Raw genomic sequence first — 27,981 nt, 5'->3', positions numbered from 1 at the left:
AAAGAGCTTACTCTCTCTTTTATGAAGTTGTAAAAGAGGAATATACCAGAATTGTTTCAAGTGTGGTAAAAGTAGGGAAACTTCTATTTAAAGGGAGCATGTTGGGTTTATTTTTTTTTATTTTGAACTGTTCTGATGTCCTTTCCTTTTGTGAAAATTCGAGGCCCTGGCTTTTTGCTCCATTTCAGTCAGTCATCAGTAGGAGAGAGAGCCACAAACAGCTCATTGTTTTAAGTTTAGATTTCTTTAGGCTCTCACTGTCACCTCATCATCTCAGACGCCCTTACAGGGAAACCGGCCTGATGGTGTGTGAAAGTCACAGCAAGGGCAAACATTGCTTCCCAGCAGAACATGTCTGGTGCAGTCTGCGTGTCCCCCGACTTTCCAAGGGGCCCTGCTTTTCACAGGGCAAGACTTCTGGGTGCCGTTTTTGCACCTTTGATGTTTTTTAATATTTACATTTCATAGTTGTTACCTAAATAGTCTGTGTGTCTATGGTATTTTGGATCATAAGAGCCTCTGAGTATATTTCTGAATAGTACTTTTTTAAAAAAAAAGATTATGTATTTATTTTAGAGAGAGCCCTCACAAGCAGGGGGAGGGGCAGGGGGAGAGGGAGAGAATCCCAAGCAAAATGCCCCCCCACCCCCTGCTGAGGGCAGAGCCTGACGTGGGGCTCGATCCCATGACCCTGAGATCATGACCTGAGCTGAAACCAAGAGCTGGACGCTTAACGGACTGAGCCACCCAGGCGCCCCCGGAATAATATTTTTCTAAGACAACTTGATATGGGTGGCTTTCTACTTTTATATTCACAAGTCTGAGTGGCCAATTCACTTCTTTCTCTCGACTCGATGTCCTTGAGTAGCTGTGAACACACAGAGGACTACCCTTGCTGACTGAGCTCCCTCTCACATCTGGAAGTTGAGTATGCTGGAAAGCCTGGCATAAAATGGGGTCGGCCCCAAGCAGCAGGCAACTGAGTATCGTCCCTCCCATCACCAAACCTAGGCTGGGGAGACATCATCCGTCTTCGAAGTGGGCAGAAACATGACCGTTTTCTACCTCCAATGGAACTGCAAACCGGAAAGAAGAAAGGTCTCCCCCAGCCCAGTTATGCCCATTTTATAGGTTTTGAAGGATGTGGGAAGAGGGGGAGCGTGCAAGAAGAGGAGCACTGAGCGCCGAGCAGGCTGAGAGGGGAGGCAGGGTGCAGTGGACGGACACGCGCTCCTTTAGACCAGCATCTGGGGAGAGTGGAATCCCCTGGTCTTCTGAGCCCTCATTTATAAAAGGCTTAGAATATAAAATCAGGATATTGTGTTTGAAGAGGGAGAAACAGTGTTAACCTGGGAAAAGCTTGATTAAGGGCAGCTGTGGAGGAAAAAAATGAAGGGATTCCCAGAGGCCCACCGCGTCCTCCTGTGTCAGAAAGTGTGCTTGGGAGGAGACCATTTCCTCTAGGGTGTGTGGCCTGCCCAGAACATTCTACCGGTGTGGTAGCAGCAGTGGGATGAGGGATGCACGACTGTTACTCCTGTTTACGGTAGTGAAAAATAAGGCTTAGAAAGGCTGCTCAGGGGCGCCTGGGTGGCTCAGTCGTTAAGCATCTGCCTTCGGCTCAGGTCATGATCCCAGAATCCTGGGATCGAGCCCCACATCGGGCTCCCTGCTCGGCGGGAAGCCTGCTTCTCCCTCTCCCACTCCCCCTGCTTGTGTTCCCTCTCTCGCTGTCTCCCTCTGTCAAATGAATAAATAAAAAAAAAAAATCTTTAAAAAAAAAAGAAAAAAAAAAGGCTGCTCAAGCTCTGACAGCTAGAAAGTGGTAGAGCCTTTTTTTGACCGACAAAAAAATTCAAATCATTTTACCTTTCCTCTGGAATAGACGAGGGGCATCCCATTTCACAATATCTGAAGGTTACCTCTGGGATTGAGCATTTATTCAGTCCTGAATCCTTCTTTCTGAGTTTTATTTAGCTGAGGTTTTGGATTTGGAAGGCACTAAAAAGCTATTGATTGGTTTCACTTTTCTCTGCTTAAGTGAAGGGAACGTAGCACCAGGCACAGAGATGAATACAGCAAGGTTCAAGGATGTGAAAACATATGCAGCTTTTATATGCGTCTTCCTTATATGCATTCACTTTAACAAAAAGAAGTCAGTGTCTATTAATTTTTCTAATATTTTGGAAGGCATTCATATTCCGATGTTCGGGGAAGTGATACGCTCCTGGTCTTGTTTAAGTCAGGGGTAGGATGGGCCAGAGGGGCTAATTCTAAGTCCTCAGGCTTCAGACTTGAACTTGAACTTCAGTCACATTTGTTTTTCAGTTTAAGTTCCTCTTGGCCTGATCTGGCATTAGCATCTGAGGCTGTATTTAGCCCATTAGCTTGGTCATAATAAAGACAGCTGTCTGTTCTGTCTCCCGTCTGGGATGGCCAGGAGTAACAAGGAGCATGCATTTGTCAGACTGCAGATCACAGTGAGTGGAAAGAAGTCAGAGACTTTTTTTTTAACGTGAAAGGGAAATTGAATTGTAACTAAATTTAAGTTTCTCCACTGTGCAAATCCCATCTTAAATGACAAGGGATTATACCAGATAGTTTTGGATTTGAGCCCAATATTTGACCTTTTAGCAACTCTGAGGGATTAGACTGTAGTTCGCTGGAGAATGCCCTCTGGATTTGATCTTTAAACAGAGCCAAATTAGTACCACTCCTTTCTGCTTTTAAGAGTAACGCTGTTTGGGGATGCATGAAAGTCGTGCTAGACATCCTTGCTGATATCTGCCATTAGCATTCTTTCTGGAGGAATTTAGACTTCTCTAATAAAATGTTGCTATCCCTGGAAAAAGGACGGGTGAGAAAAATATTTGTCAGAGACAAAATAATCAAACACTAGTATGGAAATGCCTCCGAACTCAGAGGTGCGGAGGGAACAGACACCAACATCTTATTTTAAAGGTGGTTGAGTGACGAGCAACCGGTCACGAAGAGCCTGTCTTGGCTCGGTGATGGCTCTGTGTCTTCCTTGCCCGGCTCCCTGATTCTTACGGTAGAGCTTGAAGTTTGGGGAGCCGAGTGCTCTGATGAGACTAGAGAGGCCTCCCTTCACAATCTCCTTTCCAGCTCAATTGACAGTAATAATCTGCTGTTTATTGTGGAGGGTTGGGAGGAGCGTAGCAACAGCCTGGAGAAAGGGCCACGCCACCAATTCATGTGTTTGGCGTGGCAAGCCTCGTGGTGGTGGTGGTGGTGCTCGACATGGGGTCCTGAGGAGCCTCCAGGGAGCTCGTTACCCTGGGCTGACAACCAGCCCACGAACTAAGAAATAAAGACACTGCATGAGGCCAGCTTCTGTATGGGCTTTGTTGCCTGGGGGACCCGAGTGAGCTTTGATCGTGGCTAGCCTCCCACTGGCCATTCGATGGTGTCTCAGTCATCCAACTTCCTTCTCTCTGAGCCTCAGATTCCTCACCGATAAAATGAGGGAAGGTCCTGGTATAGTCATTGAGAGGAGTAACTGAGGTGGTATAGATGATAAGATAGAATATAATAGATGGGATAACATAACACGTGTAAAACCTCTGGGAGAATGCCCGTTAGACTGTGAACTCTGTGTATAACTCCTCGCACATGCACCCACCAATACCCGTGTTACCTGTTCTGCTGCATATGTATGATGTCACACTACGACATATGTGTCATTCTCTTATGTAACATGCAGACTAATACATGTGAAACCTCCAATAAAACACCTGGCTGCAATTGTGAATTTTCATGTGCCCTTCCTGCTCTTAGCTTTTCATCCTTTTGTGAATCTTTTAAGGCCCGTCTTATATTTCCTTATGTTCAGCTTTGCATCCTAGACTTCAAAGTTGTTTCCATAATTCCATGTGGTGTGAGGTGTATCACATACTTGGCGTATGTGATAGAAGACTCTAAGGAAATTTTCTAGAGAGGGAAAGGCATTTCCTGAATGGGTTTTTTTTTTTTTTTTTATGTTGGGGACAATTACGGTTTTCAATGTCAAGGCAGTTTAACAAATTCTTAAATTAGTGAATGACACTTCTGAAACCTTGCACCTTATGCTAGGCTTCTTTGTTAATTTTGTACTAGAGTATAAAGAATCACAGAAGAATGTCTTATATTTAAATAGTACTTTCCTATAAATGAGCTTGAGTGATTTCACCCATAGTGATAAAATGTTCCTCATTTGATACAAGCAATTCAATTTAATTTTCATGAAAACAATCTTCCCCCCTCCAGACTTGAAACTCCCCTTGTCCTTCTACTCTCTCTTCATTAAGCACTCCCTCTGGTATTCAGAGTGTAACCCTTAAGCCACTTGTCCTGGAGGGCAGGGGTCAGGGATAGGAGTAAAAATGAGGTGTGACTCATATCCTTAAGCCAAAACTCTTGTATGCTCTCTATTTCCTAACTATGATTTATTTTGCTAGCTATGAGATTATTTTAGGGATGATTATATCCAAAGAGAAGTGCCTCTTTTCCTTCTTTTTCTTTGACTGATCCATTGCACAGCCCACAAAAGTGAGATTCCAGTTGGGAACTTGATTCAAAGTCTGGAAAACCCTGGCTGCATCTTTTCTCACTGTACACGTTCGCATGCACATTCTTGAAAGAGATTCTCATCTCTAGGTCAGCCATTAGTTTGATGTAGTATCCAAATCAAACGGCCATCCTACTGTTTACATTCAAATCCTGAACTCGCCCTTAGAATGTGAGGGTCGCGAACCCAGGCTATAACTCTCCTTGTGATTATCCAACTACCGCACTTAAAGCTTTGTTTTTGGCTTGAAGTGCACGTTGAAGGCTTCAGAGAACATAACTTCATACAAATGTTTGTCGAGCTGTGTGAGCCTCAACAGTTCATTAGCTGCTAGAATTACTGGGCGGGAGGTGGGTTGCTCAATTTGGAGGGTGACCTTTATGTGCTTTTAGCTGGATCCTGTATTTATGTGCCACCGTGTATTGAAATTCTATGAGTCCTGTCACGTGGGAGGGTGAAAGGCAGGAGGGAAACTCGGGGCCATGAAGAGCGGGGGAGGAAGACGGTGACAAGTCTGGGAGCGTGGGGACCATTCATTATTCCTCTCCTTGCTGTACATATTCCTCTGCTTCTCCGGGTTACTGATTCCAGTGCCGTGGATAATGCAGAGGCTGTTTCTAAAACCAATGTTTCAAACAACTCTGGGGCCATCTTTCTTCATTATTTTAATAATGATGTACTTATATGTTCTTTTAGCTAGTGCATGCCCAGTTAGTTTCCATGCATTGATTTTCGCCCGTGCTCCTGCTGTGGGTTCATTCCCTTGTGCTTGGAGGCATGACCTTCTGGCTGGACACCTGCCCACAGAGGCTGCAGGGTCTTCAAGTAGACGCGACCCCAGAGAGCTGCCCGCCCCTGCTGAGCAGGCTGTGGTAGAGGTTCTCAGTTCTGCTTGGCGGGGAGCTGAAGACGGTATTTCCCTTCATATGTCCTCTCTGAGCTGCGTGCCGTGACCCAGGGTCTCTGCTGTCATCCACAGCCTTTGAAGCGCAGTCCGCCTCAGAAATGAAAACTGCACTTACTATTCTCCAGTTTTCCAACAGTCATTTGCTGACCAAATGAGTCATGCTAGCCCCATGGCCTGTCCAACCTGGGAAAACTATGGTTTATTTAATTGATTTTAAAATTTTATATTTGATTTCCTGGATGATTGTCACTGAATCCACTACTGGGAAAGGGGAGTGCATGGTGTCAAGTCCCCCGAGGTGTGGAGGGGCCACCAGGGGGGAACCATGACATGTGGGTCTTGTGCTGCTCCCGTAACCCCCTAACCAGCTGAGCAGCCCTGGCCATGGGGTCTCACAGCAAAGTAAGGGTTTGGACTGGATCTTCCACGAGGACCTCGGCAGTGGTTTTGGGGATGCTGTGAGTTTATTGCTAACATGGGCCAACAGTACCTAGAACTGTGAGCTAGAGTCTGGAAGTGAGCTGGAGTCTGTCTCTTTTCTTCCGGAATGGGTACAGCCCAAATGCTGCAGTGATTTCTCACGGTCAGAGCTAGCATGCCACACTGAGGCAGAGACGGGGCTGCTGGGCGGGCGGCCCTCATGTCCAGGGACGCTGCTCGTTTCTGAGCTCGTGGCTTCCAAGCACTCTCTAAGGTGGACGGGGGCGCCTGGGTGGCTCAGTCGGTTAAGCGTCTGCCTTCAGCTCAGGTCATGATCCCAGCGTCCTGGGATCGAGCCCCACATCGGGCTCCCTGCTCGGCGGGGAGTCTGCTTCTCCCTCTGCCTCTGCCCCTCCCGCATCCCTACTTGTGTACGCGTGCTCTCTCTCTCTCTCTCAAATAAATAAATAAAATCTAAAAGAGAAAAAAAGAAAGGGAATAAAACCAATCACTATCTCACTATTCAGAGATAACTATTAATGGTTTGGTGTATTTCCTTCCAGTCTTTTTTCAAAAGTCTTGTTAGTGCCATGAGTTTGTGAGTGAGCATGGATACACACACATCCGTAAGCACACACACTATATATATATGCAAGCACTTATATTTTTATATAAAAATAAGGTTAAACTACAATCTAGTTTTTATTTAGCCTTTTTACTTAATATTATATTCTTTGTTTAAACCTTTTTTTACCTTTAAAAATATTTTAATTCCAGGGGCGCCTGGGTGGCTCAGTCAGTTAAGCGTCTGCCTTCAGCTCAGGTCAAGATCCCAGCGTCCTGGGATCGAGCCCTGCATCAGGCTCCCTGCTCGGCGGGGAGTCTGCTTCTCCCTCTCTTCTGCCCCAGCCCCCTGTTCATGCTCTCTCTGTCTATGTCTCTTTTGCAAAAATAAATTAAAAAAAAAAAAAATAAAAGGCGGACGGAGAGGAGCCTCAGTGCCCGGCACCTGCCACCCCCTACCTTGAAGTCAAATTCCCCCTGCGGCTGTGGAGCAGAGAGAATGTCAGCCGCTGACCCAGCTGTACGCCCAGGTCAGACCCTGGGGGAGAAGTGCATTCCAGTGGCCTAACCGCGCGCACGGCAATTTTAGATCAAGCCTACAGACCCTCAAAACAAACAACCATTTGTGCCAGTTCGGTTGTTTCAACAAGAAAACTAAAAGAACACAGATTTTACGAAGAATCCATAATTCGGTTGCCCCGTAACATGGAGCCTAACGGAGCTCCTGTCTTGTTCTGGGACATCGGGCCAGTGCCGTGTAGCTGCGGCCTCCCTTGCGGGGCATCACAGCTGCCTCCTGCGCTCGGGATCCTGGCTGGTGGTGGGACTCAGCATTTTTTTTCAGAGCTCTCCAGGTGACTCTAATGTCTAGCTAGTTTATAATTAATTTATAGCTGATCACCAAACCTCAGATGGGTAAATCTGGTTAATTTGAATATGAAGTATTCATATTGGGGCTCTATTTGAATATGAAGTCTTGGGAAGAGGGCCGCGTCCTGATTTCGGTACAGTTGCTGTGATGTGCCCTGCTCTGCTGGTGGCCCGTGTCCCGTCCCTGTGCTTGGCTGTTTGCATCCGGCCTCCCTGCCTCCTCTCTGTTCTTTCCCAGCCTCGCTACTTACCATTCTGCTCAGTCACCATGTCAGGCGGCTTTTTTGTTGTTGTTCAACTGAAGGCTTGGATTCAGAACCGATTCCTGTCATTTCCTTTTTTCTATTTATTTATTTATTATTTTATTTATTTTTTTTAAGATTTTATTTATTTATTTGACAGAGAGAGACACAGCGAGAGAGGGAACACAAGCAGGGGGAGCGGGAGAGGGAGAAGCAGGCTTCCCGCTGAGCAGGGAACCCGATGCGGGGCTCGATCCCAGGACCCTGGGATCATGACCTGAGGCAAAGGCAGACGCTGAACGACTGAGCCACCCAGGCGCCCCTCTATTTATTTAAAAAAAAAAATGAATGCTTCAAAGTCCGGGTTTCCTCCTCATGTTCAAGTTCTCCGGGGAATACTGCAGGTGCTGCCTAACTCTCACACTCCTGGCCTTGTTGGTATTTTCATGCCTCCTGCGTGGTTCCTGGTCTGTTCTCATGCTGGGTGTCTGGGGGAAGTGGAAATGTCTGCAAGGGAGCCCTGGACATAAGACACTGATGGGCTGCAGGGTGACCTTGACACATGGCATTGATCGATCAGTGGTTTTCAGGAAAAGCCTTCAAAGTCCAGAAGTCACTTCCTATTTTAAAACACATCCTGTAACTCTTGTAACCCACCGCCGAGTCACCCTGGGGAATGGTGTCTGAGCTCACTGTCTCATCTCTGGAAGCTGCATCTCTTTACCAGACACATTCTGGAGACCATCATTCTTCAGAAATTTCAGCTTGCAAACAACCTTCTGTTTACAGTTCTTTCATCCAAGACTTTTGCATAGTGCCCTGTGTCTGTATGAATATTTCCGCCTGTTTCCTTATCAGTTACCTAAGGCTGTCTACCCTGCTGTATTTCTTTGTTTCTCCATGTTATGCCGACTTCAAAATCTTTTGTTGCATTAAAATCTCTTCTGGCTTGCTCTAAAAGCAGATCCCTGCGTGCCTCTTATTTATCTTTTCTTTTGCATTTGATTGAGTTTTTTTTTCTTCTTCTTAAGCACCATCAGGTGGTGGGGCTCACTGAGTACCAGGGACGCAGGTCGCAGGGGCTCTCCTGCCAATTCTGAGTTAGGCAAAGAACTGGGGATCCTCCCTCTGTCTGGCCGTCTAGTGCCCCAACAGTGATGGTACTCGGTCAGAGTGCGTGTGGGATCCTACGCAAGGTGACCTCCTGTTTTTTATCACCTATAAGAGACTTGGTGATGAAGGAAACTGTTTCGTGCTTTCACCTGGGTTTAGGGAGCCATCTTGTATCTGTGCCACAGAAATCTGGAAATCAAGGGTGCAATGTAGTGGTGTCTTTAAGAAATTGTCAAAAACAATGACAGAAAAGATTCTTAGAGAACCCGAATATAAGTGCTTACATTAAGAAAGGTATTGGGTTTCTTTTTTTCCTTCCTGACTATTTCATGTTTACAAACTAAACTGGTTTTAAATAGTTTACATTTTTATTGCAAATTAATCCATAAGGCTACTAAAACTTTAAGGACTCTGGCATCTGATTGATTTTTCTAGTTTATAAAAAATGGATAGTACTCTAAGCCAGAGACACACTCAACATAACGATAGAGCCAACAAAGGATATTTTTGGGTGCGGGGTAATGTCTCTGTGGGGTGTATGTGGGCGTGTGTGTGTGTGTTTGTGTCTGCGTGTCTGTCTGTCTGTGATGTGTGTGTGAGAGAGGTAGAGGCATTTTTAGAACCTCCTCGGACTCCAGCAGGTACGAAAAGTCCACATTTCTTTCTTCCTGTTTTTGCTCCAAAGTCATTCCATTTTTGCCCACCGAAGACAATTAACTCACTTCTATCTTCAGACTTATCACTACCAGGCATTTTATGTTCCTCTCCTCCCTCATTTTTGTTGTCTTCATGTGTACTTAAAAAACTGAAATTTGACTCAAGTGACCGTTATGTGTCTGCCCCTATCTCTCACCTATTCATTCCTTGAATCGGGCAAACTTCTCCGAACGTAGACAGTTTCCTGCCGTATGACGTAGATGCCGGAGTCACCTGCGCCTGGTGCAGAGCTAGTGGGATCAAAGTCTGGCCCCCTGACAGGGCAGATGGCAGGATGCAGGATGAGTCTGGCAGAAATCCAGATGTGGTTCTTGGACCAAGCATCTGAAGATGCTCTGCACCTCATCAACATTTTCCGAAGGGCATTTTTGCCTTTGAATGATATTAGTGAGAACAATCTTTTGCCTGCTTTTTGTATGTTAAGAAAGTCTGCACCTGCATTTCCTCTGTTCCTATTCATGTCAGCACATGTAAGTGCTAACCCCCAACATCAGCAACAGGGGTTTTATTCGGGCTCTCTGGGGAAGCTTCTGTATGAATGGAGATCCTTCAGGGTGTAGACTGGTTATCTGACTGAAGATCCGTGATGAGATTGTCCTTCAGGTGGAATGTTTCTTACATTTTTGGCTTCTTTAAGAGCCTTTCCTGACATTGTTTTTGACAAGTTTTTTGTTGTTGCTTTGGAAGCTTCTTTCCCAGAGAGAGCATCCCTACTGAGTTGTTCTCAAAGCCTATTGTTTACTTCTTTGTATTTCTCCCCCTGGTTTCACAACAGGCTCTAAATCTTGTGTAACATTTACCTATTTTTTTTTTAACTTGCTTTACATTTTGGTAGATCTTTAATGATTATGCAGCTTGATGATGTCGCTCAAAATCGACTTCAGAGCAGGGTGCCTGGGCTGCCTCTGTCCGTACAGCATGTGGCTCTTGATCTCAGGGTCGTGAGTTCAAGCCCCATGTTGGGTGTGGAGATTACTTAAAAAACAAAACCTTAAAAAAAATTTTTTTTTTTTAAAGATTTTATTTATTTATTTGACAGAGAGAGACACAGGGAGAGAGGGAACACAAGCGGGGGAGTGGGAGAGGGAGAAGCAGGCTTCCCGCGGAGAAGGGAGCCCGATGTGGGGCTTGATTCCAGGACCCTGGGATCATGACCTGAGCCGAAGGCAGACGCTTAACGACTGAGCCACCCAGGCGCCCCTAAAAAATTTTTAAAAATTAAAAAAATCAAATTCAGACCATAGGAGGTACCAAAGATTGCAGTAACTTGTGTTATCTTTCCATTTTTATCTTGTAGCATGCTCTCATATTACTTGCATTGCTTATAAAGTGAATATTTTTTCTCATCTTTTGATTTAACGTGTCTAATTGTGTGTTACCCTGTGTCCATTCTCTCTGAATGCAATGCTTCTTTAAGAATCTAATGAGAGGGACCCCTGGGTGGCTCAGTCGGTGAAGCGTCTGCCTTGAGCTCAGGTCATGATCCCAGGGTCCTGGGATCGAGCCCCGCATCGGGATCCCTGCTCAGCCAGGAGTCTGCTTCTCCCTCTCCCTCTGCCTGCTGCTCCCCCTGCTTGTGCTCTTTCTCTCTCTCTCTCAAATAAATAAATAAAATATTAAAAAATAAAAAGAATCTGATTGAAATTTATCACCTCACAATAGATTCTTTTTCCCTAAACTTTTGTTCACTCATCTGTCAGCTTAGGAAACTTCATGTGTTTATAATATTAACTAGAACCTGTGGTGTGTTGGTAAATGTTTAATAACCAGCTCTCCAGAAAAAATGGAAAAAGCACTGATTTGCAATGTTTGCCCATTTCCATGGTGTAAATACTTCGATTGTGGTTGATTTTAAGCCACCCATGGTTTAACGAGTAGCTTTAAAAATTCTTGAAGATTTATCAATTGCCTCTCTCACTGGGTAGTATGAGTTGGCTCTAAAACACCATAGTTAACAAAAGTTCTATAAATTTACAGATCATCATGATTTGTAATCATTTATAATCATGATTTCATTTTTTTAAAAAGATTTTATTTATTTATTTGAGAGAAAGAATGAGAGAGAGAGAGAGCACATGAGAGGGGGAGGGTCAGAGAGAGAAGCAGACTCCCTGCCGAGCAGGGAGCCTGATGTGGGACTCGATCCCGGGACTCCAGGATTATGACCTGAGCCGAAGGCAGTCACTCAACCAACTGAGCCACCCAGGCGCCCATGATTTCATTTCTGATTCACAAGATAACCTCGTAGTGTGAGTACAGTGAACGGGAGGAATCTGACCCCCAATGGACTGGAAGGAGCTCTGACAGCAATCAGTAGGCTGAGCAGGGATGGAATTCTGCCTTTGAGCTGAGCATTCACCGTGCTTTTGTCCCTCAGGGTAACTGTGTCCCGCCGTGAAGATTCCTTCCTGGTGTCGTGTTTGAACTCTGAAGAGGTGCACCTCTTAGAAATGATGTGGAAATGATTAGTGTTCCATTGTTTTAGTAGATTATTCATTTTTAGTTATTTGAGAATACCCTTCACAAGTAATAGCCTGCTTATAAAAAAGTTTGGTGAACTTTTTCCTCTCTGGTCTTTGGACATCATTTTTGTCTTCACATGGAGTGTTTTGGGTATGATTGCTTGATACTGTTTTATTACTTGATGGAGGCATTCAAGCAACCCTCACTTAATGTTGTAGAAGGAGAGCCAGCGGGACTTCTTCATTCCTGTTTCCTTACAGACGACTTAATACATGTCCCTGAGCCACGTCGCGGGACCCAGGAAACACGTGGACATTTTTGTTGCATTTGGAAAAAACACCTAGCCTGGCAATATTTTCATAACACGGATGGGATCATCTCAGAATGACTTGCAATGTGGAATGATGGTGGCAGCAACTGCCTCTTACTGGGGACTCGTTGTGCGCCAAGCCCAGCTAGGAGAGTCCTGTATACACATTATTTAGTTTGCTTCTCCCTGAAGACGGACACTAATATATGCGGTTTGCTGCAGCGGAGGTTTGCGTAGGTACCACGTGCCCGCGTTCACACAGCACGCGAGTGACGGAGCTAGCTTTTGAACCAGTTTTGCCTGACTCCAAAAGACGCATATGGTTTCCATATGACAAAGTTGGTCACCCCACTTTGATAAGGGATAATAAATGACAGACATATCTTCATTAGCTTGCAGAGAAGTGTCGAGGAGCAGCTTGAACAAAGTTGGTAATGATGTCTCCTCGGGGCCTGCAACTCCATTGACACAGAAGTATTGGATTTTAATAAAAATTCAGTGATAAAAAAAATTCGGTTATGATTGACATAGTTTATAAACTGTTCTTTTAACAAAAGTATTGTTTCAGGTCGAATTCAGATAGACTTGAGCCATTACGTTTTTAATAAGACAATATGGTTTCCTTCAGACCCTTTGTGTAGATTAAACTCATAAAGCTGTCAAGAGGCAGATCACTTCTTTGCAATACTAGAATCCTCAGACGAGTTCATTTGTTTCTTTGTCCTGAACTTTTTAAGAAAGTAGGGTAATGAGTCCCTTGTCTCTACTCTCTGTGAGAATAAAAGGAAGCTGCTACCAATGACTAGTGTACTTCCAGTCCCCTGAGGCAGGGTAGGGAGGGAAGGAGCTGTTCCGGATCAGAAATCCATGAGAGGAAACTCAGAATCAAAGAGGGATTCAGTTCTTCCTTTCCTTGGGGAAGTCACTGTGCCCCCAAAGAGAAGGCCGCCCCACGCTCTCGCACAGGGGAATTCTGGCTTTGGTGCCTGTCCATACAAAACAGCTGTGATGGCTTGTACTGTAGATATTTTTTAATGAGATCTTTCTCATGCCTCTGTTTGCAGAGTGTAACTGGCTAGCAGTATATGAACATCTGAGCTTAAACATAGCTGTCACCACACAAAATTAACGATACAAAACATACGCAACTCACCATGCTTTTCAAATAATCCTCATAATTTTTCATTAATCTGATTTCTTTTTTTATAAAAACATTTATTTTATTTTTAATTTTTATTTCTTTAGAGAGAGAGAGCGTGTGCACGAGCCGGGGTGGGGTGGAGCAGAGGGAGAGGGAGAGAGAATCCCAAGCAGGCCCCATGCCCAGCGCGGAGCCCGACGCGGGGCTTGATCTCACGACCCTGAGATCATGACCTGAGCTGAAATCAAGAGTCAGATGCTTAATGGACTGAACCACCCAGGTGCTCCCATTAATCTGATTTCTGAGGGGAAGATTTCAGATGAAAGCAGATAGAAATTTTAGCATTGTTCATTCTTTTCACACTGCATCATGCTCTTGCTTTCTAGTTTGGATTTGTGAAAGTCTTGGTTTTCCATTTATATCATTTGCCAGAGTTGCCTCTATTTTCTATTTTGCTACTATCTGAAAACCTGAGGGAATGCAACACTGTTTTTTTTGTAGCACTGGACTGCATGCATGAGTGTTTAGAAAGAATGGTGGGTGTTAAGAAGACTATCTTAAACAAAAATTGTGTACATTGTTCCTCTAACTTTCTGTTTTGGTATGTGAAATCCTATATTCAACCTTTCATTCTGCGGATTATTCCATAAAGAGAAGGAAGAATTTTTTTAGTTTGGTGTGTTATACTGTAACCTTAGTACAGTTGGATCTTTTGGGGAACTTTTTCAGTTACGTAGCTGTGGAGAGTACCCTGCACCATGGCTGTGGAAAACTCAAGGCCAGTTTTCAGCCCAGATCATAGGATGATGACTGAAAGCCTTTAGAGATCACACAGCAAGTCTGTCATGGAGAGGAGCAAGGTGAGGCTCAGGGAAGTCATGCTCCTTGCCCAGTCCCTACTGCTAGTGAGTGGGTGAGCTGTGTCAACAACCTGGTCTTCCCACCTCGATTCATCATTTCATACAAATGACCAGGTGTCTCTGGTAATGGCCATAGGCTGATATTTGAAATTTGAAGTTCACACATCTTTGCCTCGGAAGAGGGTTTTCTAGTAACTTTATTAATGGCCACTCTTCATATTTGCCCCAAACTGCCAAATACATCGACTAGTAATTGTGTTTACACCTGTTTGATTATACATCAGCATTAGGTCTGTTAGAAAATCAAAAGGGAGTTAAATCCCCAAGGTTCACTCGAGGGGAGGTTGTGTTGCCTCATTAAGTCTTTGTGGTATTATGAGTCTTAATCCATGATACAGTAATCTTTACCCCAATAAAATAAACATTAGGTTGCGATTTAAAAGGGTAAGAACTAACCAATCTGCAGACTGACATATATTTCCTTGGCAATATTGGCCTTAAACATTAAACATTAACTCCCTATTCCCCTGTCCCCAGCCTCTGGCAAACTCTGTCCCACTTTCTGTCTCTGTGAATTTGCCTATTCTGGGTACCACATATAAATGGAATCATACATTTTTCCTTTTGTGGTATAGTATCTTCTTTAAGAACAAAATGAACAGAAACTTCCACTGAAACAAGTGAGTTCCATGGCCAACATGCCTCTTCGTTCCACATTTGTACAAGGCTCTCTGAGACCTTGCCCATTGGAGTCAGATATTATCTTAGAAGATGTGGAGGATTGGGAATCTAGTACTCTGGAAACAGATTTATAAGCATTAGATTGTAATGTTTTGTGTGTGGTCCTGTTAGGCTCCCTGAAAGTATGTGCGGCCAGTACTTCTGGGTCAGCTGTAGTTTACAGTTCTCTCCATATTTGATGATAGATCGCATCACCCTGATACTATCTTCATAAAAGGTGGACAGGGATTACCCATTACTCCTGTGCCCAGACCTGGTATTTGAGTGAGGCTCGGTACTGATCCTACAGGTCCCATGTGCCTCCAGGACCCTGCTCCAGCAGTGCATGCCCTGCACACTCAGAGCAAAGGGAGCACTTTCTAAGGAGTCATTCTAGGGGGAGACCAAGGACTCAGATCTTCTAGAACCAGAAGACTGAATTCTTGTACCAGCTCTGCCATAAAATGGGTAGGTGACTATAGCAGGTCACTCTGTTCTGCAAACTGGAGATTTCTCACCTGCAAAATAAGGAGATTGGACTTCCTTATCTCCAAAGTCACTTGAAGCACAAATGTAATTCTCTGATTTATTTATAAATAATGACAACAATAAGCAATAGCCAACCTTTTTTTATAAGGTTCCAGGCACTTTCAAAGTCCTTTGCCTTTACTGTGGCAGCTGCCGTAGGAGGTAGGTACTGGACACAGAGACGTTGGTAACTTGCGACAGCCTGTAAGCCAGAGACCCGTGGCCTGAACACGGAGCATCTGACTCTAGAGCCCACCTCTCTCAACCACTAACCTGAAAGAGCATTGAAAAGAAGTGATGTCACAGTAAGAAGAAAAAGCACAAAGCATGTCTTCTACTCTCTAGCCGTCATGCTTCGTATGGAATCTGCTTCCAACCTTGATGAAAGGGTGTAATTAATCTGTAATTAAAGTAATAATAGGGTTTCTTGGGGGGGGGGGGCGTTAGGGAAGAGCGTCGTTGTGGTTCTTTGGACACAAGAGGGCGCTGTGGCAAAGCTTACGGTCTGCGCATCCTCTGTGCCCGGGACAAACTTCAGAAGAAATACGGCATTTCTGAGACTTCGTTTACCAACTTGGGTTAACCAGTCATTATTCCTGTAAAATTAAGAGCACAAATAACAGATAAATCAACACAATCACGCTCCTCTTTGATAATCACCAGCAGTCTACTGGCCTGCCTTCAAATCTCTCGCTCCGTATTGCACTAAGGAGTGCGTGTGCCTTCTTAAAACCCACCTTGCTGTAATGCTCCAGATGGCTGTCTCCTTAGCAGTAGATAGAATTCAGCACGGTAATGAAAGATATTCTATTTAAATCCGCTTTTTAATCTTTCATTACTTATTCATATGTATGGTTAGCTATCACACTGCCATTCCATGTGATGGGGAGTGAGACCGATTTAAAGAAAGCAATTGTTTAATATTCGACTGATATACCTATTTTGTTTCAGATAAGGACAGGCAGCACCGAATAGCCGGGGCTGCTTTGTATAAGGCTTTCGCGGCGGCTCCATGCTGGAACTGTGTTTAAAAAAATAGTAATAGAGGCAGTAGCAAGGTACCCAGGAGAAGCAGTGAGCACCTCTTCAAGCCCTGGGAGCGTCCCCGTCAGATGGAGAGATGCTTTTGATCAGTTAGGCTGCTAGGGAACAGTCCGAAGCGTGCAGGACAGGAGGAATCATTTTCAAGCCTTGAGAGAAGACGAGGCTCCGGCGCACAGCCCCGTGGCCCATATGGTATTGTCGCGTCCCCATCAGTCGGCCGCTTTTGTCTTCTCCTGTGCTGGTACAGAGGACAGATCTTTCCATACACTTCTATTTGTTTAGGAAAAAAATGCGAAGTCCTTGTAAAGGAGTATAAACTGATGAACTGGGAGCACTGATTAGGAAACCATCAGAACCTGTGTTTGGCTTGAAACCAGGACACACACTCTTTTTAATCCACTGAGCCTTGAGTCGTTCCTGGGGTGAAGGCTGTTTCTAGAAAGTGAGCAGAACGCTCGAAACCCCACTCTGGGGAAGGGAGGGAAGAAAGCGCTCGCCCTCCCCTTAGCATTCCCGTGCTAATAATGTGAATATTCCATTTGCTTGGCAATGAGTGGGTTTTGGTACTGAGTGAACTTTAAAGCTCCTGCTTTGTTAGCTGGCAGGAAGGAAAAACAAAAACAAAAAACCTCTCAGAGGACACTCATCTCTGGAAGAATAAAAAATAGTTATCTCCACTTTTATTTATTTTTTTAAATTTTAAAAAATATTTTATTTATTTGAGAGAGATTTATTTATTTGAGAGAGAGAGCAGATTCCCTACCGAGCAGGGAGCCCGATGTAGGGCTCGATTCCAGGACTCTGGGATCATGACCTGAGCCGAAGGCAGATGCTTAACCGACTGAGCCACCCAGGCACCACTTAGCTCTGCTTTTAAAAAGCCATGTATACACAGCCTGGGGCTTAGGGGTGGGCACGGGAGAGCCCTGGTTAGCACCTGACCCCCAACACATCACTCTCCTCTCTGCAGATCCTGCTACTCCGATTCTCTGTCCTAGCTCTTGCATTTTTACCTCTTTTCTCCTCCTTTTTCTGAAAGGAGCTCCCAGGCTAGTGCTCCTGGGCGTCCCCGACTCCTGGCCGGGCTTAGGTCAGCCTCTCACCGAGCATCCTCACGGCAGCCGTTAGCCTAATCAAACTTTCACTTTTTTGTTCTCTTTGCAAGAGAAGGAAAAAGATAATAACATGAAGTCACATCCGGGGCCTTTAGCAAGGGACCTTTAGCAAGGGGCCTTTAGCAAGGCAGTCATGCATTTTTGAAACCAGTAATGGGAAATACTATAGGGGCCCGGTAAATTGCCTTCAGGACAAGAGCCCTGAAGGAAAGGAGAAAGCAGTAGTGTTGGATTCCTGACCGGACGTCCTTTAGGTTAGTAGAGAGAGTGCTGATCCTGAAGGATCTAGAAGATCTAGGATGCCGAATACTCACGGATATCGGGTTGGTGGGCTGCATGAGTGAGGGAGGGAGGGAGTGACTGACAAGTAGTGAAGGAAGCAGATGGTTGGGCCTGAGCGGAGTACCTGTCTGCAAGGTGTGTGACCACGAGTGAGTATCTCGTTTTCATAGACACTTGTTAACTCATAAGCAGAATTGCTAGTTGTCTTCAGTATGGAGGAAAAAGGTCCAAAATACCCCTGACAAGAACTGTGCAAACCAGAGGCCTGGAAATTTTCCGTGTTCGAGTCTCTTCATAAAGATGTTGAGATGGAATGGTTTGGGCCTTCGTTCCTGAGAGGGGTCCTGCCTTATTCAGCTGTCACCATATTTCCTGGGTGAAATCTGTACTGTGTCCTTGGTTTCTGGTGGAGAGCGGGCCTCTGACAAGCTGAATGCAAGGCTGACTTTCAAATAGGAAAAAGGAAAGGAACCACCTCTAGGGGGCACTACCCAAGTCATAAGCAGTGGGTGTAGGAGGCCCAAAGATTCTGGGAGTGTGGGCACGGGTGTGTTTCTGCAAGGGGGTGGGAAGAAGAGAAAGAATATGGGGAAGGCACAGAAGATGAGATTTGAGCCTGGCCGCCATTTTGCTGTGGGAACCTCATTCCCAAGGCAGGACTCCATGGTGTCAAAGACATAAGCTCTTATCACTAAAGGGTCAGGACCGTCCTTCCTCCTCCTAGTGGCAAGAGCCAGCCTGAAAAGTACATGGGGGCTCCATAGACATCCATTGCAATGGTCAGAATAAAGTATTGACAGACCATTGCAGTTTGAAAGTCCTTTCTTAGACCAACTAGGCAGAAAGTTCTAATTATAGACACCCATCTTCCCTTCTTTTCCCTGTAATGCACCTGCTGATCCCTGGGTGATGGTGCTGCCCTGTATCTAACCAGCTTGTGCTCAGCAGTTGGCCAGCTTGTGCTGGTCTTCTGCAACCTGCTGTTCTGACGGCCTGAGTTCTCTGCTGATCTTGAACCCATGGTGGGAACACTGCTGGACCAGGGGGTGTTGGCCAGCTGTGGCTCCCCCAGGCCCCACAAAGCTCCACCTTGCTCAGTGGAAGCATGGACTTGTCGCATGTTAGAAGCTAGGGAAATTGGCAGCACCAAAAGGGCTACAAAAACTTGTTAAAGAGGACAAACAAGAATGATGGACATGTTTTCACTTTTGCTGTCATATTAATTTATTACAAAATCTGATTTTAAAGATTAGCAATTAATGTTTTCTTCCCCTAGATTATTATGCCATTGTCCTTCTTCCATAAACTGAGATATGCCTGGTGGTATTTATAAGCAGTGAAATGACTTTTTTTTTTTTAAATGATTTTATTTATTTATTTGACAGAGAGAGACACAGTGAGAGAGGGAACACAAGCAAGGGGGAGTGGGAGAGGGAGAAGCGGGCTTCCTGCTGAGCAGGAAGCCTGATGCAGGGCTCGATCCCAGGAGTAAATGGTTTTCCATCCCCTCACTTTCAATCTGGGGGTGTCTTTGGGTCTAAAATGAGTCTCTTGCAGACAGCATATCGATGGGTCTTGTTTTTTAATCCAATCTGATCCCTGTGTCTTTTGATTGGGGCACTTAGCCTATTTACATTCAGGGTAACTATTGAAAGATGTGAATTTAGTGCCATTGTATTGCCTGTAAGGTGACTGTTACTATATATTGTCTGTGTTCCTTTCTGGTCTATGTTGCTTTTAGGCTCTCTCTTTGCTTAGAGGACCCCTTTCAATATTTCTTGTAGGGCTGGTTTCATGTTTGCAAATTTCTTTAGTTTTTGTATGTCCTGGAAGCTTTTTATCTCTCCTTCAATTTTCAATGACAGCCTAGCTGGATATAGTATTCTTGGTTGCATATTTTTCTCGTTTAGTGCTCTGAGTATATCATGCCAGTCCTTTCTGGCCTGCCAGGTCTCTTTGGATAGGTTTAATGTTTCTACCCTTGTATGTTACATATCTCTTCTCCCAAGCTGCTTTCAGGATTTTCTCTTTGTCTCTGAGACTCGTAAGTTTTACTATTAGATGTGGGGGTGTTGACCTATTTTTATTGATTTTGAGAAGGGTTCTCTGTGCCTCCTGGATTTTGATGCCTGTTTCCTTCCCCACATTAGGGAAGTTCTCTGCTATAATTTGCTCCAATATACCTTCTGCCCCTCTCTCTCTTTCTTCTTCTTCTGGGATCCCAATTATTCTAATGTTTTTCATCTTATGGTATTGCTTATCTCTCGAATTCTGCCCTCGTGATCCAGGGGTTTATCTCTCTTTTTCTCAGCTTCTTTATTTTCCATCATTTGGTCTTCTATCTCACTGATTCTCTCTTCTGCCTCATTTATCCTAGCAGTTAGTGCCCCCATTTTTGATTGCACCTCCTTAATAGCCTTTTTGATTTCGACTTGGTTAGATTTTAGTTCTTTTATTTCTCTAGAAAGCGTTTCTCTAATAATTTCCATGGTTTTTTCAAGCCCAGCTAGTATCTTTCAAGTCACGATTCTGAACTCTAGATCCGACATCGTACTAATGTCCGTATTGAGTAGGTCCCTGGCAGTCGGTACTACCTCTTGTTCTTTTTGTTGAGGTGATTTTTTCCATCTTGTCATTTTGTCCAGAGGAGAATAGATGAATGAGAGAGCAAAATGCTAACAGGGTTACAACGTCCCCAGAAAATATACTCTAAACAAGTCAGAAAAGACCTGAAGCCAGTTGGAAAGAAAGGGAAAGAAAGAAAAAAGAAAAAGAAAAAAAAAAAAAGAAAAAGATAAAAACAAACTAAAACAGAACAAAACAAAACAAAAATACCAGAGTATGATCAAATATGATCAGCCTGGTGCACAGATCAGTGCCACACACTAGATTTTGGGTGTATTTTGGTCTGTTAGAAGAAAGTGCCTCCCAAAATTTTAAAGAAAGAAAAACTTATATATGTACAAAAATAAGGGTTGATATGATGAAGGGATGGAATATGACTGTAAAGATGAAAATTATAAAAAATTTTATAAAAGGAATTGATAAGAAGTTGTTTGAAAAAAGAAAGAAGAGGATTTAAAAAAAAAGAAAAAAAAGGGAGAGAATGTGATCAGGCAAGAGACTAGAACAGAGCCATACACTAGAGATTTAGGGTATATTTTGATCTGTTAGAAGAAACTGTATCTCAAAATTTTAAAGAGAGAACAACTTATATATATATGCCAAAAATAAGGGTAACTACTATGAAGAGAATATGACTCTAAAAATGAAAAATAAAATGTTTTTTAAAAAAGGGATTGATAAGGTGTTGGTTGAAAAAGGGAAAAAGAAAAATTAAAAAAAAAAAGTTAAAAAAAATTAACTTTGAAAGACTAAAGAATCATGGTAAAAAAGCCATGGATTCTATGTGCAGTATTCCCCTAGCTCTGGATTTCTGCCATTCTCATTGATCGGTAAACTTGGTCTTGGCTGGCTGTTCTCGCTAATCTTCTGGGGGAGGGGCCTGTTGCCGTGGTTCCCAAATGTCTTTGCTGGAGGCGGAATTGCCCCGCCCTTGCCGGGTCTGGGCTAAATAATCTGCTCGGGTTTGCTCTCGGGAGCTTTTGTTCCCTGCAAGCTTTCCGTACACCTTTGGAGGCCGAGAGTGAAAATGGCAGCCTCCCAATCTCTGCCCCGGAGGAGCACTCCTCAGTGAGCCCCCAGAGAAAAGCAGTCAGTCACTCCAGTCTCTCCAGTCTCTGGCCGCACTCCATGCTCCCCCGGCCTGTGACTGAGCGTTTCTATCTCTGGCATCTGACCCCGTGTGGAGTCTCCAAACCCAGCAGATCCCTGGGGTGCACTCCCGCACCACTCCTCCCAGTGGAGGAAGGGGAGTCTCCCTGGATCTGCTGCTTGTTGGGTCCCTGCTGGAGGAGCAGTGGCCCGACTGTGCTGAGGATCATGGTTTATGACAACCCCGAGCTGAGAGCCCAGTCCTCGGCTCCATCTGTGCAGCCGGCTTCCCCGCTCCGATACCTGGGAGCTCTGCTGCACTCAGACCCCCCCACTCTTTCTGTGACCCCGAGGGTCCTGAGACCACACTGTCCCACGAGGGTTCCACCCCCCGCTTAGCCACTGGAGCGACGTCCCTCAGTGGAGCCGACTTCTAAAAGTTCCGATTTTGTGCTCCATGGCTCTATCACTTGCCAGAAGTGGCCAATGGAGGCCCCCCCCCGCCGTCTATCCTCCCAAATATCACCTCTGATTCACTTCTCCGCATGTCCTACCTTCCAGAAAGTGGTTGCTTTTCTGTTCAGAGAGTTGTTGCTATTCTTTTCTTCGATCTCCTGTTCTCCAGCATTTTTCTTCTTGCTGCTGGGGAGGCCGGCTGTTGGGGGTGGGGGTGGGGGCTGGGCCTGCCTCCTCTGGGGGGCTTCAGAACTGACTTACCCCATGGATGCAGGGAGTCCAGAGCCTTGCCATCTTCCCTGAGAGTCTAGAGTCATATATTCCCTTTGGACTGGGCTGGAATTGCTTTACTGGTTGCTGATTAGTTGTCATTTTTCTCCTCAGAGTTTTGGTAGGTTCTGAGGGCAGAACTTGTCAGGGGTAAGAGAAGAATAGAAAGTTCTGGGTCTTTCTAGAGAGAGGAGACCCAGTCAGGTAGAGAGAGAAGGCTATGGAAGCAGTTGCCAGGGTAAATGCAATCACCCTGTCCTGCTTCTCATATTTCCTCAGGGCAGCACCCACAGTGAACACACCCTTCTGCTCATAGTTGTGAGGTGGTTCTCTTTTTGAACAGAATCAGACCATTTGTGCAGAATCATTCAGCTCCCTTTCAACAAGATGAGTCACCAAGACAGCATGGTACTGGCACAAAAACAGACATATAGACCAATGGAACAGAACAGAGAGCCCAGATATGGACCCTCAACTCTATAGTCAAATAATCTTCAACAAAGGAGGAAAAAATATGCAATGGAAAAAAGACAGCCTCTTCAATAAATGGTGCTGGGAAAATTGGACAGCCACATGCAGAAGAATGAAACTTGACCATTCTCTAACACCATACACAAAGATAAACTCAAAATGGATAAAAGATCTCAATGTGAGACAGGAATCCATCAAAATCCTAGAGGAGAACATAGGCAGTAACCTCTTTGACATCAGCCACAGCAACTTCTTTCAAGATACATCTCCAAAAGCTAGTGAAAAAAAAGCAAAAATGAACTTTTGGGACTTCATCAAGATAAAAAGCTTCTGCACAGCAAAGGAAACAGTCAACAAAACAAAGAGGCAACCCACAGAATGGGAAAAGATATTTGCAAATGACACTACAGATAAAGGGCTGGTATCCAAGATCTATAAAGAACTTCTCAAACTCAACACCCAAAAAACAAATAAGTCAAAAAAATGGGCAGAAGATATGAAAAGATACTTCTCCGAAGAAGACATACAAATGGCTAATAGACACATGAAAAAATGCTCATTATCATTAGCCATCAGGGAAATACAAATCAAAACCACACTGAGATGTCGCCTTACACCAGTTAGAATGGCAAAAATTGACAAGGCAAGAAACAACAAATGTTGGAGAGGTTGTGGAGAAAGGGGAACCCTCTTCCACGGTTGGTGGGAATGCAAGTTGGTACAGCCACTTTGGAAAACAGTATGGAGGTGCCTCAGAGAATTAAAAATAGAGCTACCCTATGACCCAGCAATTGCACTACTGGGTATTTTCCCCAAAGACACAGATGTAGTGAAAAGAAGGGCCATATGCACCCCAGTGTTCATAGCAGCAATGTCCGCAATAGCCAAACTGTGGAAAGAGCTGAGATGCCCTTCAACAGATGAATGGATAAAGAAGATGTGGTCCATATATACGATGGACTATTACTCAGCCATCAGAAAGGATGAATACCCAATTTTTACATCAACATGGATGGGACTGGAGGAGATTATGCTTAGTGAAATAAGTCAAGCAGAGAAAGTCAATTATCATATGGTTTCACTTATTTGTGGAACATAAGGAATAGCATGGAGGACATTAGGAGAAGGAAGGGAAAGATGAAGGGGGGGAAATCAGAGGGAGAGATGAACCATGAGAGACTATGGACTCTGAGAAACAAATTGAGGGTTTTAGAGGGGAGGGAGATGGAGGGATGGGTTAGCCTGGTGATGGGTATTAAGGAGGGCATGTACTACATGGAGCACTGGGTGTTATGCAAAAACAATGAATCATGGAACACTGCATCAAAAACCAATGATGTACTGTATGGTGACTAACATAACATAATAAAATAAAATTTAAAAATTACTAAAATTAAAAACAACAAGATGAGTTTGAATTGTGCACGTCCAGCTACCACAGATTTTTTTGATAAATACAGTACAGTACTATAAATGTATTTTTTCTTTTTCTTTCTTTCTTTTTTTTTTATTTTGAAGATTTTATTTATTTATTTGAGAGAGAGAGTGAGTGAGCACAAGCAGGGTTGTGGCAGGGGGAGAGGGAGAAGCAGATTTCCTGCTGAGCAAGGAGCCCGATGCGGAGCTGGATCCCAGGACCTGGGGATCATGACCTGAGCTGAAGACAGATGCTTCACCGACTGAGCCGCCCAGGTGCCCCTAAATGTATTTTTTCTTATGATTTTCTTTTCTTTTTTTTTTTTTTTAAAGATTTTATTTATTTATTTGACAGAGACACAGCGAGAGAGGGAACACAAGCAGGGGGAGTGGGAGAGGGAGAAGCAGGCTTCCTGAAGAGCAGGGAGCCTGATGCGGGGCTCGATCCCAGGACCCTGGGATCATGACCTGCGCCAAAGGCAGATGCGGAACGACTGAGCCACCCTTTCTTGAGAATATTTTCTTCAGCTTTATTCTAAGAAAACAACATAGAATACATGTATCATACAAAACGTGTTAACGACTGCTTATGTGATTGGTAAGGCTCTGGTCAACATTAGGCTCGTAGTAGTGAAGGTTTTGGGAAGTCAAAAGTTATACGTGGATTTTCGAGTGCACAGGGGCTCAGTGCCCCTCACCTTCATGTTGCTCAAGGGTCAACTGCAGTTGAATCTAAATGATTTGTGGCTGGTGGTCCCTTTCTGTTGCGGGTTCTCCCGTGGTTAGCCAACCATGCTTTAATCTCCCCTCTGTGCCTGATGGACCACCTGATGGTCCACCCAAAATTGCAGCCTTTGTAGGCGTACCTGTCTGCCGGGGTGTCACTTTCCAGTCTCTGGGTCTGCCGTAAAGTTTGAAATTGCTTTCACTGTGTCCTTCACATTTTTTTTTCATGTCCAATAGAATCCTCACCTTCAGACTTCATTTTGATTTCTGCTTGTTGATGGTCTCTTTCTCTTGTCAGGCTGTGCTTAACGGGCTTCTGCTCCTGGCTTGTGGGGTGACCCACATGATTGCAGTTCATCTCTTACATGTTTTTTTCTTTCTTCCTTTTTAATGATAAGATTTATTTTTAGATAGCATGGGCATAGCCTTCTGAGTCCAGATTGAATGTCTGTGCCCAACATTTGTACACCAGTTGGACGATACCACGTGCTGTCGGCTCACCAGGACCAAGCCTTCCTCCTCATGGTGGCTCTCCCTGCCGATGCCCTGGCTTTCTTGTCTCCTTTCTGAATGCTTTGTTCTTGGAATTGAACACTCACTCGGCAACTGATGAGCCTGGAGTTCCCTTGGTGATGACTTAATCCCCACCTGCCCACATCTGCCGAGCTCCTGCACTTTTGTTCTGGCCCAGGCTCTGAGGCAACGAGAATTGGCCTGGCATTTTCCTCCATTTTTGAGTAGCGTCTGAGATAGCCTTATTTCTGGGGTCATGTGCTTGAACTAAACCCTGATGCCTAAATCAGCACTGACTCGTAGACTACCAGTTTCTTGCTGTGTCAGAATGGTTTTTCTATGTTTCTTTTGTTTTGGGAGCCCAACTGCATGCCTACTGGGGAATGGGCAAGACTTCAGGTGTGGCTGAGTCTCCTGAACCAGGAATGTCCCATGCCGTGGTCCTAGCTGGTTACTGTTGAGTGAGGACTAAATGCAGCCTGCATTCTGCCTCCCGGCTGCCTTTGCTTGACTTTGCCCTTGGCTCTGCAAGGGGTGGCATCCATGCTCAAAAAGGGGAGCCTGAGTCCTAATTTGTCTTGCCCTGAACGCAACTCCTCACATGGTTCTTGCCAGACCCTTTCTCCAAGGACTGACTCCACTGATTCCCAGCTTCTTTTGTATCAGTTGCCCAGAGCTGTTTGACCTGTGACCCTGTACCCTAAGCAACATGGCTGGAACACATCTGTGCTGCTGTGGCCAGCCCTGCTCTTGTGAGATCAGACACTGTCCAGGTCGATCCTGGCTTTGTTGGCTCTGATTGATCCAGACATTGTGGCCTCCTGAACTTGAAATTTGGGACTGCCAGGGGATCTGCACTTGCCGTCCTCACATCTACTCACCCCACCCCTGCCCTAAACTCCAGCATTCAGTTGAGAAGGAGCAACTATGACATAGTCACAAAGGCTTTGGGTATTAAGAGCTAGTAGAGGGGGACCAGATGTCCCTCCTATACCACCCTCTTCCTGAAAGGCAGCTTTTTACAATATCAACTATATGAACACAGAACATCTGAGCAAGATTTCTGTATCATTCATGACCACCTTCCATCTATCTTAACAACAGGGCTGGTCTTTTTTTTTTAAGATTTTATTTATTTATTTATTTGAGAGAGAGAGAATGAGAGACAGAGAGCATGAGAGGGAGGAGGGTCAGAGGGAGAAGCAGACTCCCTGCCAAGCAGGGAGCCCGATGCGGGACTCGATCCCGGGACTCCAGGATCATGACCCGAGCCGAAGGCAGTTGCTTAACCAACTGAGCCACCCAGGCGCCCAACAAGGCTGGTCTTAATGAGTTTTCACTTCATAACTAATTTAAATGTCATCTTGTTAGTATAGCCAGAGTGCCCCTGGGGCATTTTGTCTTCCTGCAAAGCAGGGCATCTAGATAGGGGTGGACACCCCCATGTTGTCAGTAACAGCGGTGGTGGTGTCTCAAGGGGTATATGGTGTATGTGTGCCCACACGGGACGTGTGTGTCTTTGTGTATGTGTGTGTGTGATGTAGTGTGTGCATGCCTGTGTATGTGCCTGGGTGTGGTGTGTACATGCACACGTGTTCCTCTTCTCCGCTATGTGAAAGGAGAGCCCCTGATTGGTCAAAATAGATCCACTACCAAAGGGAAAACCTGGGCTTCCTCTGGTTTTCCTGTGGGATTGGGCCATGTGAGGCCCTCCCCGGAGTAGTGGGGAGGTTCTGTGGGGGGTGCACGGGAAGCCTTCCCTGGACCCCACTTTAGCAGCATGAAGACAACCTGATTGATGGGGTACATGCAGATGCTATTGTCTGGGCAGATCACTCCTGATGCCTCAAAAATGAGAATTTTTGCTTTGGTACTTGATCATCTACTCTATTGAATTATGTAGGCATCTTACTCCCTTTTAACACTGGTTTTCTTTCATTCTTTAAAAAAAATTTCTCATCCTCGTAATGAAAAAAAATGTATGTGTCATGCTGGTACTTGTTGTAAGGTTATTTCTCTCCATTTGCTTGAAAACTCTTTCTTATTACTCTCAGCTCCCTTTATTGATTTAACTGTATGAAAAGCTCCTGAAAGTCCGGCTCTGGTCTCCTGGTTCCCGCGTGTCGGGCCCTGAGGACACCAGTCTCCTGACCCGCCTGCCATCTGATGCGTTGACTGAAGGCAGAATGACAGAGATTCTTCATCTTGGAAGCGTCTACAGCATAGGTCAGAAAACGCTTTCCTGGGACTGAAGTTGTAGCTGTTTCCTAGACTTATGTTTATTTTCCATTTCTTTACCCACTACTGTTTGAAATTCTGCTGTTGTTTGCATACTGCTCGCCTTTGTGTCCCTCTTTCCATCTGTTCTTGAAAAAAAACCCAACTGAGTTTTATTTTAAACCAATCCAGATGACAGGAGCACAATCTTGATGATGCTTTGGAAACCAGTAGAAGAAAATTCTTGTTAAATTACTCATCTACCTCAACTCCTTTTCCATATACAATCTATTGTTGGGGTTACTGCATATTTCAAGATAAAGGCACATTTTTTA

At 44.7% G+C, this 27,981-nt stretch overlaps 1 protein-coding gene across 3 annotated transcripts in view; it reads left to right on the top strand.

The window, feature by feature from the left end:
- Positions 1-27,981, top strand: part of DISC1 (DISC1 scaffold protein) — a 366,833-nt gene that overhangs the window by 185,653 nt on the left and 153,199 nt on the right. The window contains exon 10 of one of the 3 annotated variants that reach the window (XM_064594634.1): positions 22,583-22,838. The exons of the other annotated variants lie outside the window; for them this stretch is intronic. Within the exon in view, the coding sequence (XP_064450704.1) occupies positions 22,583-22,599 (17 nt within the window). The 3' untranslated portion in view covers positions 22,600-22,838. Of the gene's footprint in view, positions 1-22,582; positions 22,839-27,981 lie in introns of those variants that run through there. 3 annotated transcript variants of the gene reach the window in all.

Source organism: Mirounga angustirostris, unplaced genomic scaffold (assembly GCF_029215605.1).
Source record: "Mirounga angustirostris isolate CCGP_5_RB_7025 unplaced genomic scaffold, mMirAng1.0.hap1 SCAF_6, whole genome shotgun sequence".
Taxonomy (NCBI): domain Eukaryota; kingdom Metazoa; phylum Chordata; class Mammalia; order Carnivora; family Phocidae; genus Mirounga; species Mirounga angustirostris.
Note: the sequence above shows the minus strand (reverse complement) of the source record. Positions and strands in the feature narration are given on the sequence as shown.